This window comes from Chiloscyllium plagiosum, chromosome 12 (assembly GCF_004010195.1).
Source record: "Chiloscyllium plagiosum isolate BGI_BamShark_2017 chromosome 12, ASM401019v2, whole genome shotgun sequence".
NCBI classification, from domain to species: Eukaryota; Metazoa; Chordata; class Chondrichthyes; order Orectolobiformes; family Hemiscylliidae; genus Chiloscyllium; species Chiloscyllium plagiosum.
In genome coordinates this window covers 50,667,766-50,687,238 of record NC_057721.1, presented here as the reverse complement: position 1 = coordinate 50,687,238, position 19,473 = coordinate 50,667,766, and the positions used below count along the sequence as shown (strand labels likewise).

At 38.6% G+C, this 19,473-nt stretch overlaps 1 protein-coding gene across 7 annotated transcripts in view; it reads right to left on the bottom strand.

The window, feature by feature from the left end:
- Nucleotides 1-3,090: 3,090 nt before the first annotated feature.
- The window catches only part of mpzl1l (myelin protein zero-like 1 like), a 50,382-nt gene continuing 33,999 nt past the window's right edge, over nt 3,091-19,473 (bottom strand). For 4 of the 7 annotated variants that reach the window (XM_043701038.1, XM_043701036.1, XM_043701037.1 and 1 more), the window contains exons 5-6: nt 9,565-9,664; nt 3,091-4,932 (exon numbers count right to left, since the gene is read on the bottom strand). In XM_043701038.1, coding sequence (XP_043556973.1) covers nt 4,831-4,932; nt 9,565-9,664 — 202 coding nt within the window. In that variant the 3' untranslated portion in view covers nt 3,091-4,830. Of the gene's footprint in view, nt 4,933-7,968; nt 8,056-9,564; nt 9,665-19,473 lie in introns of all 7 variants that reach the window. The other 3 variants (XR_006313217.1, XM_043701041.1, XM_043701040.1) reach the window with 3 other exon arrangements.

Below are 19,473 nucleotides of genomic sequence, written 5' to 3'. Positions count from 1 at the left end.
CCATGCAATAGCTGTGGCCACAAAGTCGGTTTCTTCAATTATATTGGACATTCAAATGTTCATTTATGTGCTGCCAAGGCGTTAACCATATGCTTTTACGATTGAATTCACATATACAATCATTAAAATAATTTTTTTATTGATATGTAGGTATTACTGGTACAGCCATCCTGTGAAGTTCATCCCTGATCACATTTGAGAAGGTGATAGTGAGCCAGTTTTTCAAACTGCTAAAAGCTACTTGGTGCAGGTACACCCACAGTGATGTTAAGAAGGGAGTTGTATCCAGCAATATAGTTCCAAATTGGACATTGTGTGGTTTGGAGGGAAATGTGAAATGACAGCACTCCCACATGTTTGCTGGATTTATCCATGCAACTGGTAGATATGGTATGGAAGGACTTACTAAGTAGCATCAATGAGTTGCTGCACGCATCTTGCACATGGTCCAGACTATTGACACTGTGTCATCAGTGAATGTTTAAACTGGCAGATGGGGGTGCCAATCAAGTGACTGGGCATGATCATGGACGTTGTTGGAGTTCCAGCCATTAGGTGTGTGAACATCATCCTTAAACTGTCTTATAACTGATGGGGAGGCTTTGAGTCGGTGCAGATTACTTGCCTGAGAATTCCCAGTTTCTGACCTGCTCTTATATCTACAATATTTATATTTAGGTGTAGATCAGTCTCTGGTCAATGGTAACCCCATTGTTGATGTTGACAGCAGAGAAATCAGTGATGGCAATTCCTGAAATAATTACACAGAGCCCAGAATCCTTTATTTACAAATGTAAAGTCCTTGAGTTGTGTACTGCCTCTTCAGAGTCAGCTATGAAAGTATCTCTGACACTCCCCTTTATATCGTCAGCCAGGGCTCCCTGATTGGACCAGATTAACAGCCCCTCATATTGCATGCAGTCCAGCTGGCTGACCTCATTGCAATCGCTACAAGATCCTTGAATATCAAGGGGAGATGGTTAGCTTTTCTTGTTGGAAATGGTCATTGCCATTGTGTGAAGTCAAAGTTACTTCAACTTTTCAACACAAGCTTGAACATTGTTCAACTCGTGCTGTTATGAACAAAGATAGTTTCAGTATCTGAAGAGTTACAAATGATAGTGCAATCAACAGCAAGCATCCTTACCTTCTAATGGAAAGAAGGTGTCATTAATAAAGCAGCTGATGATTGTTTTGTTAAGGACACAACCCAATGATCTCCTGCAGGATATCATGAGGCTCAGATAACAACCACAACTATCTTCCTTTATACTTAATATGACTCTAATCATTGAAGAGTTTCTCTACCCTTCCAGTTTCGAGTGATGAAGTAGATTTTACCAGGATTCCTTGAAATAATACTCAGTCAAAGACTGTCTTCATATAAAGGGAAAATCAGTCATATCCTCTCAGTTCAGCACTTTTGTCAATGTTTGGACCTAGGTTACAGTGAGGTCTTGAGCAAAGTGACCCAGCATAACTCAAGCTAGGCACTGTGAGAAGGCTAAGGTTGACTAAATACCACTTGATATCACTATCAGTGCTAACTTCCATCACTTTGCTGATTATCAAGAGTAGACTTATGGGGTGGTAATTAGCCAGACTGCATGTATATTTTTTATGGAGAGGATATACCTGACAACTTTCCATGCTGGTGTACAAGTGCCAGAGATTTAACAGCTTGCGTAAGTACCCAATAATATTTGAGCATAAACCTTCAATACTATTGCTGAAATGTTGTCATTATAGGCTCATAGTTTTTGCAGCATCCAGTGCCTTCAACTGCTTCTTGATATCATGTAGAGTGAATCAAATTGACATCTGTGATGCTGATTGTGGGTCCTCTGGAGTGGCAGCAGTTTGAGGATTGACATTCCAGGCTAAAACTATTTGCTGTCATTGCTGTTTCCCCTGCACATCAACATTACATCCCCAACTCCTCTATCTCTCTGCTGCCTTTCCCTCTATCCCTAAATACACAAGTGAGCAAGAACTTTAAAAAGTACAAAATTAATGACATTAAAATATTTTAAATTGTGTGTATATATAAAACATAATGTATTGACTAAGGACAGATAATGCAAAATCTATATTAGAAAGTGAGGACTGCAAACGCTGGAGATCAGAGTCAAGTGTATGGGTACAAAATTAATGACATTAAAATATTTTAAATTGTGTGTATATATAAAACATAATGTATCTACTAAGGACAGATAATGCAAAATCTATATTAGAAAGTGAGGACTGCAAACGCTGGAGATCAGAGTCAAGTGTATGGTGCTGGAAAAGCACAGCAGGTCAGGCAGCATCCAAGAAGCAGGAGAATCGATGTTTCGGGCATAAGCCCTTCATCAGGAGTGAAGCTTGTGGGTCAGACTGGTAAAATCCATATTGATCCTGTGTGGTTGCAGCGTCCCAAGGCAGAAGATTAGATGTTCTTCTTCCAGGTGTTAGGTGTTAAGGATGGAGGAGGCCCATGACCTGCATGTCCTTGGTGGAGTGGGAGAGGGAGTTAAAATGTTCAGCCATGGGGCTGTGGGGTTGGTTGGTGTGGTTGTCCCAGAGTTGCAAGAGGCAGCTGGTTCAAGTTGAAGCTACATTTATTTAGCATTTTTCTTTCTGTCTTAACAGTCGGGATCTCTCTCCAGATTGGCCATTTTATCTTTTCTTAAACTCTTCAGTAAAGATTGAAGCAAGGCATCTATTCAGCATCATCTCCTGTGATTTTTATCTTGCTCATCCATTAAATGCCTAAAAGGTCTGCTCCTTGTTTTTATTAGAATGCTTTACTATTTTATCGATGAATCCTAAATTCTGTACAATAATGTCAATTTTAATTCCCCAAAATTTACAGAAATTAAAAGCTATTGATGATCTAAACTATTCACCAGTAATGCAACAAGTAATCTATGTAAATATATGATTGTCAAGTTTTTATAGAAGTGAAAAGTGATCCATAAATATGAAAAGTCTAAAAATCCAAAGCCCTCACTACATAAATTTCATTTCACTAAATGCATTTCAAAATGTTGAACAGTGAAGAATGTGCCACTGTGTTTTTGTTTTGCAAGTTAATAAGTGACAGCAAAAGCCAGTGAATTCCATTTATCAAATGGCATAGTTTTAAATTACAGCTTAGCCTCAATATAAGACCTTGCCTACATTGTCACCATGGAGCTCCAAAGCTTTCTGAAACCGGTTTTATGCTGTTATAGAAAATGTCTCTCACTGTAGCCTCATCCTTGCTATTACAAACTCCACAATGATGACACCTACGTAAACAAAAATACTAATTTAACTAATCTCACAGTTGGCAATAGTTTTGCATGTCAGTGGTAGCGTATATTTTGAATTATAACTCAAATATGTAGACTACGATGTTATTCTTCACACTGTTCCAGTCTAGACAGTAGTCCAGATAATTGCGCTAGTGATCTGGAGTGGAAGATACTGAAAATTTCTGGAGTAGGCATATTTTGTTCCTCAAAATACACATTGTATTTAGAACACCAAGACTGCATTACCAATTTGTTTTTGTTTTTCAAAGTGTAAACCGCTGAAATCTTTGCTGGAATAGAACGTTATCACAGCCAGAAATGACATGAGTAAAGTTGCAGTCACGAATTAAAAGGAAATACAGGTTTGCTGAAGCCCACATATTAGAAATATTTTACAACTGTTACGATAGTAGTGAAAATAGGCTGCCAATATTCAACTTTCATCATTTGACATTAATTCAAGGACTAAAAGAATATTATTGACCTAAAATGACTGCTGTGACCATCATCCAAGCACAGGAATCCCACATAAAATATACACAACCAGCTACTTTGGATCACCATTTTAATCAAGAGACAGTGAAATTTAGTGAGGTGTGACATATCTTTTTTTCCCACTAAAAGTTGCTTATAACTAGCAAACTTGAAATGAGACAATTAAACAGACGCCAGAATAAGCAAAGGGACAGCGTTAGAACAGTAAGCTTTTGAGCAAAAAACAAACGAGAGAAAACAACATGGACGGAGAACAGCACAAATACTGGGAACTATTCCCACTGCCTGCCTCTCACAATCTCCATCAAGCTGAGAAACTAGCCAATGAAAAGCAACTTGGAATAACAATGATTTCCTGAGAATTCTAGGATATCTAGAGCTTCACCACTGCAAAGGAAACAAGACAAAAAGCAGCCAAATAGTTGAACTCAGGTCTTTTCATTTTTTTTTCCAACCCAAAAGGACTCTTAAGATCATGTCTTTCCTGTCTTTAGTACACAGCCCACTTTGATGCTCAGCAGTTGTATTTATGTTTGTTGTTGAGTTGTATTATTTATTGTTTTGGGGTAATAGGCATTAATACTCCATCCTCTTTCACCTGAGAAAACTTTGGATTTTCCTTTCCTTCATTTTTTGAACTGACTAATTAAATTTAAAGTGCAATAGCTATGTGACAAAGAATAATATTTTACTAAAAATGTTGGTTAAAAAGAGAAGAGTTGTGACTTTCCTTACCTGTTCATAACACAATGCATTAGTTATTAAAGCGCTTGGATGTGCAAATCCCCAGATTTAAAGCTATTAAGAGCAGATACATTCCCAATTCACTATAGCTTTCCAAATTAAGCCTGAAATATTTTCACAAATGGATGATTACCATCCTAACCATGGTCCCTTATTATCACATTTTTAAAACTTAAAATATTATTTTACTATGTCCAGAAGATCAACTACTAGATGTTACAGAAAAAAACAACAAACAGTAGCTGGCACTTTAGCTACTCATACCTATTCCTCTGTTCAGATTATTTAGTTAAATACATTGTGACTGTATAGATCAACATCTCTGGATATCAGAATAAACTACTGAATCAGATTTGTAGATCTTGTTGGAATGTCTTTGTCCAGAATGATCCAGTTGCGCATAAATTACAGGCCCCTATTGTAAAATTAAAAAAAAATTATTATCCAGATTTTAATGCAGACATTTTAAAATTACAGATGGACAGTATTTAACATTTTCACACCTAAAAGGTTATTTTAACAAACTAAGTCAAAACTTAAAGTTGGAAGTTCAGAACGCTTCTGCAAAACCCTGCTGTGAGAAATGCTGTACTGCAGATGTTGCTTTCTGATATGAAATATTTAAGACATTACCTGCCATAAGATAACGTGAATCAAGGGGAAGCACATCAGGGTTAGGAGTAATATTACATATCTGCTGTTGTATGACACCTGTCAGAAACACTACAAAATAAAAATCATGTTCACTAATTTATTCTTTCTATTCAACTAGGTTTACCCCTGTAGCATAAGGAGACTTTAATGGTGCAATCAATCTGAGCCCTTACAATATGGGCACTAAACAATAAAGCATTTGTCTCTTTAGTTCTTCTGATATCCATATTGTGAAAATTTAAATAACAAAAATATAACATTGAATGCATCATTTCTCATACCGATGCTCACTCCCAATTTTGGATCACCACAGGTCTTCAAAATGATTCCTCCTGGTGTGGTATCTCATGCACTTGTACTATAATAGTTTGAAAACAGCTACTAGAATTTGCAACATTGTAAAGCATCAGTCTATTGAGAACTTAATGGAGGACAGGGAAGTCCTAGTTCTGAAACCACAACCATTTTGACTGCTCTACCTATATTGGAGATTTTTATCAAGGAATGAAAATGTATGAATCTCTGTTGTTGGATTTTTGTTCACCTATCACCTCACATGACTTCCTTTCTTCTGCAATTTGTAAAGTGAAGCTGGAAACAAAGATGATGGCAGTAGTAAATAGGAAAAAATTGCAGTTCACCAAAGGGTCAAACTTTAAGGTCAACAATATCTGTGCCACCTTAACCAAATTTTACATAACTAAGCTTGACCAAAATTGATGTGGCCGGATCAGTAAATAATAATTGAATAGCTTGCATCCATAATTGGCAAACAGCTCACATCCATTATATTGGATATCTTTTGACTTTCAAGGTTTGTGTAAAGAATTATAGCTCAGGTGCCAGTTGTCATGGTTGTGAGTATGTTCGCTGAGCTGGGAAGTTGATTTGCAGACTTTTCATCCCCTGTCTGGATGACACTTTCAGTGCTTTGGAGCCTCCTGTGAAGTGCTGCTGTACGTCTGGAGTTTATTTGGTTCCGCTTCAGTTGCTGGTTCCAGTTGTTCGTTGTAGTGGCCGGTATATTGGGTCCAGGTCTATGTGCTTGTTGATGGAGTCCATGGCTGAGTGCCATGGGTCTAGAAATTCTCTGGCTGTCCTCTGTTTAGCTCATCCTATGATTGTTGTGTTGGCCCAATCGAATTTGTGGTCCTTGTCATCTGTGTGTATTGCTACTAGGGATAGTTGGTCATGGTGTTTAATGGCTAGTTGGTATTCGTGGATGTGGATTGTTAGTTGTCTGCCTGTTTGCCCTATACAGTGTGGCATGCAGTCTTTGCATGGAATCCTGTAAATTACATTAGTCTTACATATGATAGATATGGGGTCTTTTGTCCTGGTGAGTTGTGACTGTGGCTGTCGGTTTATGGGCTGTCATGAATCTCTGTGGTCTGAGACATCTGGGCTGTTAGTTCTGAGAGGTCTTTTATGTAAGGTAGCATGGCTAGCGAGTTAGGTCGTGGCATGTCCTTGTCGCGTTGTTTGTCTGTTAGGCGTCTGCGAATGCAGTTGCGGGGATATGCGTTCTTGACGGATAGTCTGTAGAGATGTTTTCTTCTTCCCTTCATAGGTTGGGAGTGTTGCAGTGCATTGTAGCCCTTTTGAACAGGGTCTGAATGCAGTTTCTCTTGTGTGTGTTTGGGTGGTTGCTGTTGTAATTCAGGACCTGGCCGGGGTGTGTGGCTTTCCTGTACACTTTTGTGGTGCATTCACAGTTCTGTGTGCTTTGTACCATCACACCCAGGAATCCAGGACCCAATATACCGGCCACTACAACGAACAATTGGAACCGGAAAATGGAAGCAGCAGAAAATGGAACCAAATAAATTCCAGAAGACAGTACAGCAGCACTTCACAGGAGGTTCCAAAGTACTGAAAGTGTCAGCTAGACAAGGGACAAAACATCGACAAACCAACTTCCCAGCTCAGCGAACATACCCACAACCGTGATAACTTTTTGATTTGTTCACCTGGAAATAGTCAGGAATAAAACAGTACCAGAAATCTAAAGCTTTTATAATAGAGGGGGCAGCTTAGGCCAATAGGCTCCCAAGTAGGAAGGATGAAAAGTTAAGATGTGAAAAATTGAACAAATTGACCACAAAGATGACTTGCAGAAAAGGAGAAACTCAAGTGTCCACTACTTTTACGTTACAATAAGTTGTTTTGTTGGAAAGAAATAAACCTCACCAATGTGCTTATTCTACACTCAAATGTACAAATTGAGCCATAGAGATGTACAGCATGGAAACAGACCGTTCGGCCCAACCCGTCCATGCCGACCCGATATCCCAATCCAATCTAGTCCCACCTGCCAGCACTCGGCCCATATCCCTCCAAACCCTTCCTATTCATATACTCATCCTGAATCCTTTTAAAATCTGCAATTGTACTAGCCTCCAACACTTCCTCTGGCAGCTCGTTCCACAGACGTACCACCCTCTGCGTGAAAAGGTTGCCCCTTAGGTCTCTTTTATATATTTCCCCTCTCACCCTAAACCTATGCCTTCTAGTTCTGGACTCCCTCCACCCCAGGGAAGATACTTTGTCTTTATCCTATACATGCCCCTCATGATTTTATAAACCTCTATAACGTCACCCTCAGCCTCTGACGTTCCAGTGAAAACAGCCCTAGCTTATTCAACCTCTCCCTATAGCTCAAATCCTCCAACCCCTGTAAATCTTTTCTGAACACTTTCAAGTTTCACAACATCTTTCCGATAGGAAGGAGACCAGAATTACACACAATATTCCAACAGTGGCCTAATATGGGTTAAATCACTGAAATCAAGTCTACCTTCAATGAGCCTGAAGAAATGTGTGCACATACATGTTGATATTTGATTCATGTTACAAGGAAGTATTAATGCGACACCCCTGGATCCTGCTAGGGCACAAATGATAAAAGGGAAGAATGAGAGTTGGGGCTTGTGTTCAAAAGTGGTAATGAAATTCACACTGAAAAGAACACAAAAAATTAAAATGATGTGTATGAATGTGCTATAGCACAGAGACAGGACAGACAAGTGGCAGTACCGAAGTAAGCAGTTTGCTAGACTGTCTAACCTTTTGGGTGACCAATGAAGAAGAGGATGCAGTAATGCACAATTTGGCGGAAAAATCCTAGTTTCTTGACCCACTTATTTTACTGTGTAATTTATATCATAACATTTAAAAAAAAGACTCGGCCAGTATTTCCTAAAGCCAGTAAATGAAGATCAGACTTGCTCTTGCCTATTAAATTGCTATTAGCTTTTACACAAAGGTGCTGGAAATGGGAGTTGGAATCACTGTAGTGCCCTCTACTGGGCATCTGAAAGGTGTAAGAGCAGAGGAGCTTTTTGGCCTCAACTAACAATGAAGGTAATAACATTCAACATTGGTTATACACAAATCAGACACCAGCCTCAAGTGAATGAAATAGTGTGTGTAAATATTTAAATCCAGGATCTGCTGGCCAAGATGTACTACACTATCCTAGGTTGTGTGAAAGCAGCGTTTGCACTCTGGCTATCCCATTCAAATACAGTATACTGAAACGCATAGTTCCTGTACCTAGACCAAATTTTCCACAAAAAGTTGGGGCTTGCCCATTTCAGTTCAAATATCTTTCCAATTTGGTAAAACTTAATTCCTAGCGAACATCTTCTGGCACTGAAAATTGACCTTTACAATTTTGTGCAGTGACATTCAGGTTTTTTTTGAAAAAATTATTAATCCTTCTTAATCCAAATCTATATTTCACTCTTTTTCAGTTTGTTTTCTGTCTGGGGTTTTAGATTGACACTTTCCCAAGAAGACTGTTTAACAACCTTTCACTCTGATTTTATGATGAAAATGCACACTTACAAAAAGCAAAAGCAAAATGTGACTGAAGAAACAAAATGCTAAAAGTACTCAGCTGATTAGGCAGTAGGGGAGGAAAAAGGTAGCGTTAAAATTTTAGGTGAATGAACTTTCACCAGAACCATGGACCACTTGGACAAAAATTACAAATCTGCATTATATCTTCCTCTCTCCACAGCCAATGCCCAATCGCCCGAGTGTTTACAGGTCTTAAGCAAAGGAAAAAAAGTCTATCTCGTGTGGAAAAAATAAAAATAAACAACACTAAATGAAGTCATAAAACAAGTTAGTTTGCAGGTCAGATCACCTCAAGAGATTTTAGTTTAATTTTTAGATTCTACGGAAGGTTTACACCTTTCAATACATCTTTTACAAAACATAAAGGACAATATGTCAATTGGAAACTTAAAGCCAAATAAACTATGTATTTGAGGTGCTTATTGAAAAAAAGTATAATGAAGAGGCTCAAATGAAGGATTTGACAATAAACAAAACAATATATAAAATTTTACTTGATTGAGAAAGAAAACAAAAGAACAAATCATACCTGGAATGGGCCAACAGACCTATGATTCATTGAGTCCTTCACACCTGATACTGCTGAATTCCTCAGGGGTTGTTCAGTTGGGAAGACATTTTCTACAGAACTGCCATTTATTTCAATGCACATTGAAGCATAAAGGAAGCACCAACATGCATGTTTGGGACAGGGAGGAAGCAATTACAAATGCTAATAAGGTACAAGCTAACTGGCACATACATTGACACATGCACAAAATACAAAGCTTCAAATTAAGTATTGAGAACCCATTTCAGCCACTTAGTGTAATGCAACACTTCACTTTAAAAAAAGTAAAATAACTGATTTTGTTTTTGTGCAGTGCATGCTGAGAATTGAAATAGTATATATTGCCTAAATTCTAATTCAAAATGGGTTTCCAATACCTTGAGTACAAAACTTAAAAAACAAACATACATGCAACAGATTTATAAATACACATTAACAGAAGTGTGCAAAAGGTTTGTTTCAATAAAGACAACCACAAATAACATATTAAATCAAAGGTAGCTAGAACTCCATATCAGACAACTTGGGAAATAAACCACACACATTTAAAAATGAATCCTTTACACCTCAAAGTCAGGCAAAAGTCTCACAGAAAGTTCTGTGTATGAATCAAGCCATCAAGGGAAAACATCAAGTAGATAAAAGGAGAGCTCTAACAACTGCAGACATCATCCATGGTTTCCAACTTTCACAAATAAGGACAATGATGAGATAAAATTTCCAAAACACAGGCAAAAAAAAACCCAAACATCAAATGACTTCAGTGTCAATAGCAAGTTTAAAAGAAACTGGCAGAGGTCTAAAATCACATTTTATAAATGGTCAGTGTCAAACTGTAATAGTTCTAGGAAAGAGCAGAACTAAATAGTGATAGAGGTAAAAAGTTAGTTGCATTATTTTTGGTTACAGACCAGATTGTTCAAAATCATTCCAGTATAATAAGACTGAGCCAATACAATAGCTTCTTTCTACTAAGCCACATCCAATTAATAAAGACTTTTATATTGAACTAACCTGAAGCTCTGAAGAAATAAATGATGAAAAGAACAGATAGTTGTTTTGTGATGCATCTCTCAATTGGAAGTCTATTATTAACTTGAAGTATGCAATTTCTGGCTTAGTTTGCAGGATTGGACTACTACAGTATGTACAGTTTTGGTTCATATGAAAGAAATACAGCATTGTTTTCAATTGCAATTCAAAGAAAATATGCTTGACTCATTCTGGGATGAAAGGCTTAACTTATGAAGGAAAATTGAATAAGTCAGTCACTACTCAATAGCCTTTTGAAAAATAAGAGATGACCTTGTTAAAACATAAAAGATCCAAGGAGACTTTACAGAGTCAAAGCATAATTGCCCTTATGGAAGAGACAAGATGATAGGGGACACAATTTAAAAATAAGGGGGGGGGGGGTCACCCACTTAGCAGGGGGGTCACCCACTTAGCGGGATGAGGAGAATCTTTTTCCTGGGAAGGTCAATGGTCTGTGGAATTCTCTTCTGCAGACAGCAGTGGAGGTTGAGTAATTGAACTTATTCAAGGTAGAGATAAATAGATACTTGAGGAGGGGTAGGACCAGACAAGGAGCTGGAGTTGAGATTGCAATCTTATTCAATGGCAAATCAGGCTCGAGGGGCTGAATGGCCTATTCCTAATTTCTATGTTCCGCTGCAGTCCTGTCATTGCTTCCCATGGAAACTTTATGATTGGAAGGCCGAGTGAAAAAAAAACCTGAGCAAGCACCTCCTGTCAGTTAATAAAGGTGGCATTAGTAGGTATCTACCAAGAAGCCAGCAGTTAACATCAATGAAACCATTTCTGTCGAAGATTGAGAATGCCTCAGGAAAGCAGTAGAGATAATTAGAAGAAGTATGCCCTGTGCGAATTGTTAAAAATACCCAGCATTTATTCATAATGGGACATATACTTCTAATGACAGAAGCTGGCAGTTAGATGTCTGAGGATAGAAGATTGGCACTTGTCAACCTCAGTTTATACTAGCCAGTATTTTATCAAATTTAGTCGAGATATTGGCATCTCTAACCAAGGCTAGCATTTATTGCCCATTCCCCCTGTGCCTTTGTGAAGGAAGTGATGTTGCTTTCCTGAGCTATAGGTTCACATTATACTGCTGTCAGAAAGAAATTCTAGGATTTTGACCTAGCACTGGTGAATAAACAGCAAAATATTTCGAGGTAAGGACTTGTGCTTATAGGTGATATTCCCATGCGCACGCTGCCCTTGTTCTTCTTGGTGTGAGGAGTTAAAGGTTGGAAGTGTCAGGGTGATGGCTCGAGTATTAGACACTATAATACTGAAAAAAGGAAAAAAGTACACTGGGGACACAAAGTACATGCAAGAACAATAGGAGTGATCTCCATTAAAGCTTTTAATAGGTCTGGGACTTCAACTGAATCTTTCACCCAAGAAATGACAGAAGTGGTCTTTAAAGTTGCTTTAGTATGTTGCTGCAATACATTTTATAGAAGTTACACATTGTAGCCACAGAGGACCTATGCTGGAGGGAGTTAAAGGTGATGGAGCAGGTGTTGAGCTTCTTGAACATGGTTAGGGTGGAACATGGTTAGTGTGTAATATTCCACTGCACCCCTGACCTGTGCCTTCTCGATGGTGGGTGTGCTTTAAGAGTTGGGAGATGGATTACACAGAATTCCCAGCCTCTGACTTGCTTTTAAGCCACAGTACTTATATGGTCAGACTTATTCAGTTTCTGGTCAATTGCAACACCCACAATGTGCCACAAACAAACTTGATAATGAAAATTTGCAGAAAATGATTTGTGTAACACAATTTTTCTCTCCAACAGAGCAAAAACCAAAATCACCATTCCTTCACATCTGACCACAAAATACCTTCCATTAATGGAGGGCATCAGATGCCTGACCATTATTCTTCATATTGAATAAAGGCTCTGAATCAGAAAGAGAGAGTAGTAGACTAAAGCACAGCTAGGCATACAAATGATAATGACTGAAAATAAGCTTACATTTTGAAAAGCAAGTCCCAGACCATTTGAAAGTCAAATTTAAGCTGTACTTTAAGAGCCTTAAAAGACAATTCCAACCAATTTAACAACATCCTTTGTAGGGATGTTACTGAACTAACAATCCAAGAAGCATGGATAATGCTCCACAGAAGAGTTCCATTCTCACCATAGCAGCTGGTGGAATTTAAATTCAATTGGTTAGTAAATCTGGAATAAAAGAAAGCTCATTTCATTAATGGCCATGAAACCATCAGATTGTTGTAAATATCCATCTGGTGCAACTAATGGCCTATAGCGAAGGAAATAAGCTGTGCTTATTTGGACTGATCTATATACGACTCCAGGCCCATCACGATATGATTGGCTTGTCACTGCTTCCTGAAATGAGCTAGCAAACCACATAGTTCTATCAAACTATTACTGCAGGTGTACCTATACTGTTTAAGTTGCACTAGTTCAAGAAAAAGTCTCACTGTCGCCACCTTCTGAAGATCAATTAAAGCTGGGCGACAAATGCTGACCTTCAAGACTGTAAAATAATTTGATATGTTAGCAGATGGTGAACACCATTCACAAAATGCCACATCAGGAAAATAGATTTCTCCTTACATACTTCTTCTCAAGGAATATTTACATTTCAAAACAAGATGAAAGGAGTTCAAAACAAAAAAAAGTTTAAAAAAAATTTATAAAGTATTTCAACATCAAATGCAAAAGTATTTCCTCACTCTAGATTTTCTAATAATGTTTTTCGTCATGTAAAGGTTTCTTTAGCTATATGTCAAATGAATTTGTAATTTTTATTTTGAACCAACTGACAAGAAAATAATGAATGCTTATTCCTAGAATGTTGAACATCAATTTTCTATTGTTCAACTTCATGACCTGATTGCAAAATTATTTTTTTCAATACAAAACTGTTTCACCAAACTAAGTTGACAGGATTCACAAATTTGAATTCCTATTGAAATCCTGTTCTGTTCAACTTTACTTTGTTTTAGTAACATTAATGACTCAGGAGTGATGCCAGAGAATTGCAAACACTCAGCCATTGTTCAAAAGCACTTATAAAAATTGGCCCAGCAATTAAAGACCAGTCAGTTTGACTTTGTGGTGGGGAAACCCCACAAACAATCAATCATTCAGAATAGAATTAACAGTTACTTAGAAAAATGGGATAATTCAGAAGAGTCCACATGGAATCTTTAAGGCAAACTTTTGACTAATTTGCTGGAGAATTTTGAAGAGGTAGTAGAGAGGGTTGATAAGGGCAAGGCTATTGCGGTCGTGTACATGAACTTCCAAAGGATGTTTAATTCAAATCAATACACCAAACCGGTCAGGAAAGTGATAGGTCGTGGAATAAAATGAACAGAAACAACATGGATACAAAATTGTTCAAGTGACAGGAAACAAAAAGAGTAATGGTTAAAAAGCATTTTTCAGGATGAAAGGAGGCTTGTAGTAGAGATCTCCAGGGGTTTGTATTGGGACCCTTGCTTTTCTCCATTTATATTAAAGACTCAGATCTTGGAGTACAGGAGAAATTTGTGGACAATAAGAATTGAAGGTGTTACAAACTAGAAGAGTGTAGAACTTCCAATAGACACTGACAAGTTGGTGGACTTGGCAAATAAGTGGCAATGAAATTCAATGCAGAAAGGTATGATTAATATGCTTCGGTACAAAAAGCAACCTAAAGACAGTATAAAACAAGGGTTACTACTCTAAAGGGACTGCAGAGGCAGAGCGATTTGGATGTATAGGTGTATAAGTTATTAAAGGTGGCAGAATAGAGGAAATGTAACAAAACACACAGTAGTCTAAACTTCATTAATAGGGACACGGAATGCACAAGCAGAGAAAGTAAACTCGACCTATTTAAGCCAAGATTAGGCCTTAACTGCAGTACTGAGTACACTTCTGGTCACAATAAATTAAGGTGGATGTGAATGCAATGGAGAAAGTGCATAAGAGTTTACAAGAATGGTCCCAAGGATGAGAAACCTCAGTTTGTGAGGATAGATTGTGAAAATAGCGAGTGTTGTCGTGGGGTTCCATGGAGAGGCGAAAACTATGAGAAGACCTGATAAAAGTTTTCCAAATCATGAGGGATCTGGACAAAGTAGATAACAGAAACTGTTCCCACTCATAAAAGGATTGAGAACCAGAGGGGCACTGTTATAAAGTGCTTTACAAAAGAAGCAAATGTAAGGTGAGATAAAACTTTTTCGTAAAGTGAATAGTCCACGTTTCGATGATTATTTATTTTAAAACAACATGCAGGGTTATGTGGGAAAGGCAGGATTTTGGCAATAGGTTAAAATGCTCAGGGGGGAGACTGTGCAGACAGTGGGCTAAATGGTCTTCGGAATCATAACTGTGATGCCAATTCTCCTTTGCAAATCAAGTTGCCAAATTAGAGGTGTTACTTCCACAGAAGCACTCAATGTTAACCATGTTTTAGTCAAGCAGGACTCAGATCAGGCAGCTTCTCTTCATTCAAATTTGTAATTTTTATTGGATGTCAGAGCAATTCACACAAAATGCAATCTAAACACAGGCCTCTAGTTTTAGTGTGAGTACCATATTTTCAACCACACATTTTTCACATGTAGAATCAGAGGAAATAAAGCAGGAGCAAGTCACTTAGCTTGAGTCTGCTCTTTCATTCATTAAGATTATTGCATCTTCTACCACTGTTCCTATATAATTTGATATCTTAATATTTAGACATCTATAGATCTTTGGTTTCAGCCTCCACAGCTCCCTTGGGTAGAGTGTTCTGAAGATTAAACATCCAAATAAAGGAATTCTTTCTCGTTGCCAAATGGCCTATTTCTTGCAATGAGACTGTATCCTGATCTTAGATACCCCAGCCAGGGGGAACAACTTCCTACATTTATAATATCAAAGCCTGTAAGAATTATGCACTGAATGAGATCCCCTTTCACATCAAAACTTGAGAGAATGTATATCAATCTCTTCAATCTCTAATTATAGGTCAATCCTGCAATCCCAGGGATCAGTCTGGTAAACACTTAGAATCCCTACAGTGTGGAAACAAGCCCTTCAGACCCTCCAAAGAGTAAACCAGCCAGACCCATTCCCCTACCCTCCTAATGTACATTTTTACCCTTGACAAATGCACCTAACCTACACATTCTTGAACATTATGGGCAATTTAGCATGGCCAATTTACCTAACCTGCACATCTTTGATTGTGGGAGGAAACCGGAGCACCCGGGGAGAATGGGCAAACTCCACACAGACAGCCACCAAGACTGGACTCAAACCCAGGTCCCTAGTGATGTGAGGTAGCAGTGCTAACCACTGAGTCACCGTGCCGCCTTGCCAGTTCCTGACACGGAACTAATTATTTCCTACTTTGACTCTATTTTTTTCTCCTCTTATGCAGTCCTTTCCCACTTACATCAGTGATTTCTGCTTTACATCAGTTTTAACTTGTTGAACTCCTTCACTGGCAAGTATATTTTTCTTAGGTAAAGAGAGCAAAACTATAGACAATACTCCAGGTGTGATCTCACGAAGGTTCTATACAATTGCAGCAAGATTTCTTTACTCCTGTTCTCAAATCCTATTACAATAAAAGCAACATACTCTCTGCCTTTTTAATTGCCTGCTGCATGTGCACAGTAGCGTTCAGCAATATATAATCAAGGACACCTGGCTCCCTTTGCACATCAACATGTTCCAGTCTCTCACCATTCAAACAATAGTCCTTATTTGTATTTTTCTTACCAAAGTAGACAATTTCACATTTTTCCAAAACTATATTCCATCTACTGTGATATTGTCTACTTACTCACCTTATCCAAATGCCCTTGAAGCTTCTTTTCATCATCCTAATAATTTACACACTCTTGTGTCATCAGTGATTCTGGAAATATTACAGTGGGTCCTCACATCCACTGATACAGATTACAACCAGCTGGGGGTGCAGGCACTGATCCTTGTAGTGGCCTCCTGGTTAGCAGCCTGCTAACCTGAAAATGACCTATTTATTCCAGCTGTTTTCTGTATATCAACCAATTTGCAATCTATGCCAATCTGCTACTCCCATGTGCTCCAATACTGCTATAGATTATCTAAATAAATTACATTCCCTCATCTAATTTGCTAATCCTCAAAAAATCTTGAATAGGTTTGTCAAACATTATTTCCTTTCATAGATTCATGTTCTGTCCAATCCTACCACTAAGTGTCCAAGTAACACATCCTCTATAATCACTACTAACATTTTCCCGAATACTAATATCAAGTTAATGTGTCAATACATAGTTTCCAGATTTCTCTCTGCCTCCTTTCTTAAATGATGGGGTTACACTTGCGACCTTACAAACTACAGGAGTTAATCGAGCCACGTGCCAATTGGCATAGGGATAAGAAAATTAGGAAAGTAAACACGTGGCTAAGGGATTGGTATGGGAAAGAGGGATTTCACTTCGTGGGGCATTGGCATCAGTTTTGGAACTGGGGGAATCTGTACCGTTGGGACGGTCTCCACCTGAACAGGTCTGGAACCAGTGTTCCAGCGAAAAGGATAAATAGGGTGGTCACTAGGACATTAAACTTCTGAGTTGGGGGAGGAAGGGAAAACAAAAGTGACAGGGAGTATGGAGTCAAGCAGCAGCATAGCATGTGTTCAGATGGGTTTAAACTCAAGGTAGGCGAGGAATGCAGGATAAAGGAAGGATAACTTAGGACATCTTATGATTTCCAATATCTCTGCTAATGATAAGAACATTAGCATAAAGGTGCTTTAGCTGAATAATTGGAGTATTTGCAACAAAGTAGATGAATTTACAACACAAATCATGAATGATTATGATCTGATAAGCATCACAGAATTGTGGTTGCAGGGGCTTCATGACTGGCAGTTAAACATCCAAGGATTTACAACTTATCGAAAAGACAGGGAGGTAGGCAGAGGGGGCAGGATTGCCTTGTTAGTTAAGAATGAAATTAAATCTATGGCGCTGAATGACATAGGTTCAGATAATGTGGAGTCTGTGCGGGTGGAATTGAAGAGCCACAAAAGCAAAAAAAACATAATGGAAGTTATCTGCAGACCTCCTAACAATGGTCAGGACCAGGGGTACAAGAAGTACCAAGAAATAGATAGGGCATATCAGAAAGGCAAGGTCACGGTGATAATGGGAAAATTCAATACGCAGGTAGACTGGGTGAATAATGTTGCCAGCGGATCCAAAGAAAGGGAATTCATGGAATGCTTACAGGATGGCTTTTTGGAACAGCTTGTGATGGAGCCCAAAAGGAAGCAAGCTATTCTGGACTTAGTGCTATGTAATGAGCCAGACTTTATAAAAGATCTTAAAATAAGGGAACACTTAGGAGGCAGCGATCATAATAGAGTAGAGTTCAGTCTGCAGCTTGAAAGAGAGAAAGCAAAATTGGATGTAATAGTGTTACAGTTAAATAAAGGTAATTATAGGGGAATGAGAGAGGAGCTGACTAAAATTGATTGGGAGCAGATCCTAGTGGGGAAGACAGTAGAGCAAAAGTGGCAGTAGTTTCAGGGTGTAATTGAGGACACAATACAGAGGTACATCCCAAAGAAAAGAAAGTTTATCTGGGGGTGGTGGATTAGACAGCGACGGTTGACAAAGGAAGCCAGGAAATGGATCAATGAAAAAGAGAGCACCTGTAAAGTGGCCAAGAGCACTGGGAAATCAGAAGATTGGGAAGGCTACAAAAGCAAACAGGATAGCAAAGAGAGAAATAAGGAAGGAGAAGATCAAATATGAAGGTAAACTAGTCAGTAATATGAGAATTGATAGTAAAGTTTCTTTCAATACATAAGAAACAAACGAGATGCAAAAGTAGACATTGGGTCACTCTAAATTGATGCAGGAAGGCTAGTGATGGGAGATAAGAAAATATCTGAAGAGCTTAATAAGTACTTTGTGTCAATCTCCACAGTGGAAGACATGAGTAATATCCCAACAGGGATATTAAGGAGACTTGGAGGCAGAAGTGCAGATGGCAGGCATTACAAAAGAGGAAGTGCTAGAAAAGCTAAAAGGTCTAAAAATTGATGAATCTCCGGGCCCAATGGGCTACATCCTCGAGTTCTGAGGAAAAAGTCACTGGTGTCAGAGAAAGTCCCAGATGATTGGAAAATTGCTGTTGTAAGCCCCTTGTTCAAGAAAGGATCAAGACAAAAGATGTAAAATTATAGGCCGATTGGCGTAACCTCAGTTGTTGGTAAAATTCTAGAATCCATTGTTAAGGATGAGATTTCTAAATTCTTGGAAGTGCAGGGTCAAATTAGAACAAGTCAACATGGATTTAGTAAGGGAAGGTCGTGCCTGACAAACCTGTTAGAATTCTTTGAAGAGTTAACAAATAGGTTAGATCAGGGAAACCCAGTGGATGTTATCTATCTAGACTTCCAAAGGCCTTTGATAAGGTGCCTCACGAGAGGCTGCTGAGAAAGGTGAGGCCCATGGTGTTTGAGGTGAGCTATTGGCATGGATTGAGGATTGGCTATCTGACCAAAGGCAGAGAGTTGGGGTAAAAGATTCTTTTTCGGAATGACAGCTGGTAACAAGTGGTGTCCCACAGGGTTCAGTGTTGGGACCGTAGCTGTTCACTTTAGATATTAATGATTTGGATGAAGGGACTGGGGCCATTCTGGTGAAGTTTGCCAATGATATGATGTTAGGTAGACAGGCAGGTCATACTGAGGAGGTGGGGAGGCTGCAGAAAGATTTTCCTGATATTCCTGATGAAGGGCTTTTGCCTGAAACGTCAATTTTCCTGCTCCTCGGATGCTGCCTGAACTGCTGTGCTTTTCCAGCACCACTCTAATCCAGAATCTGGTTTCCAGCATC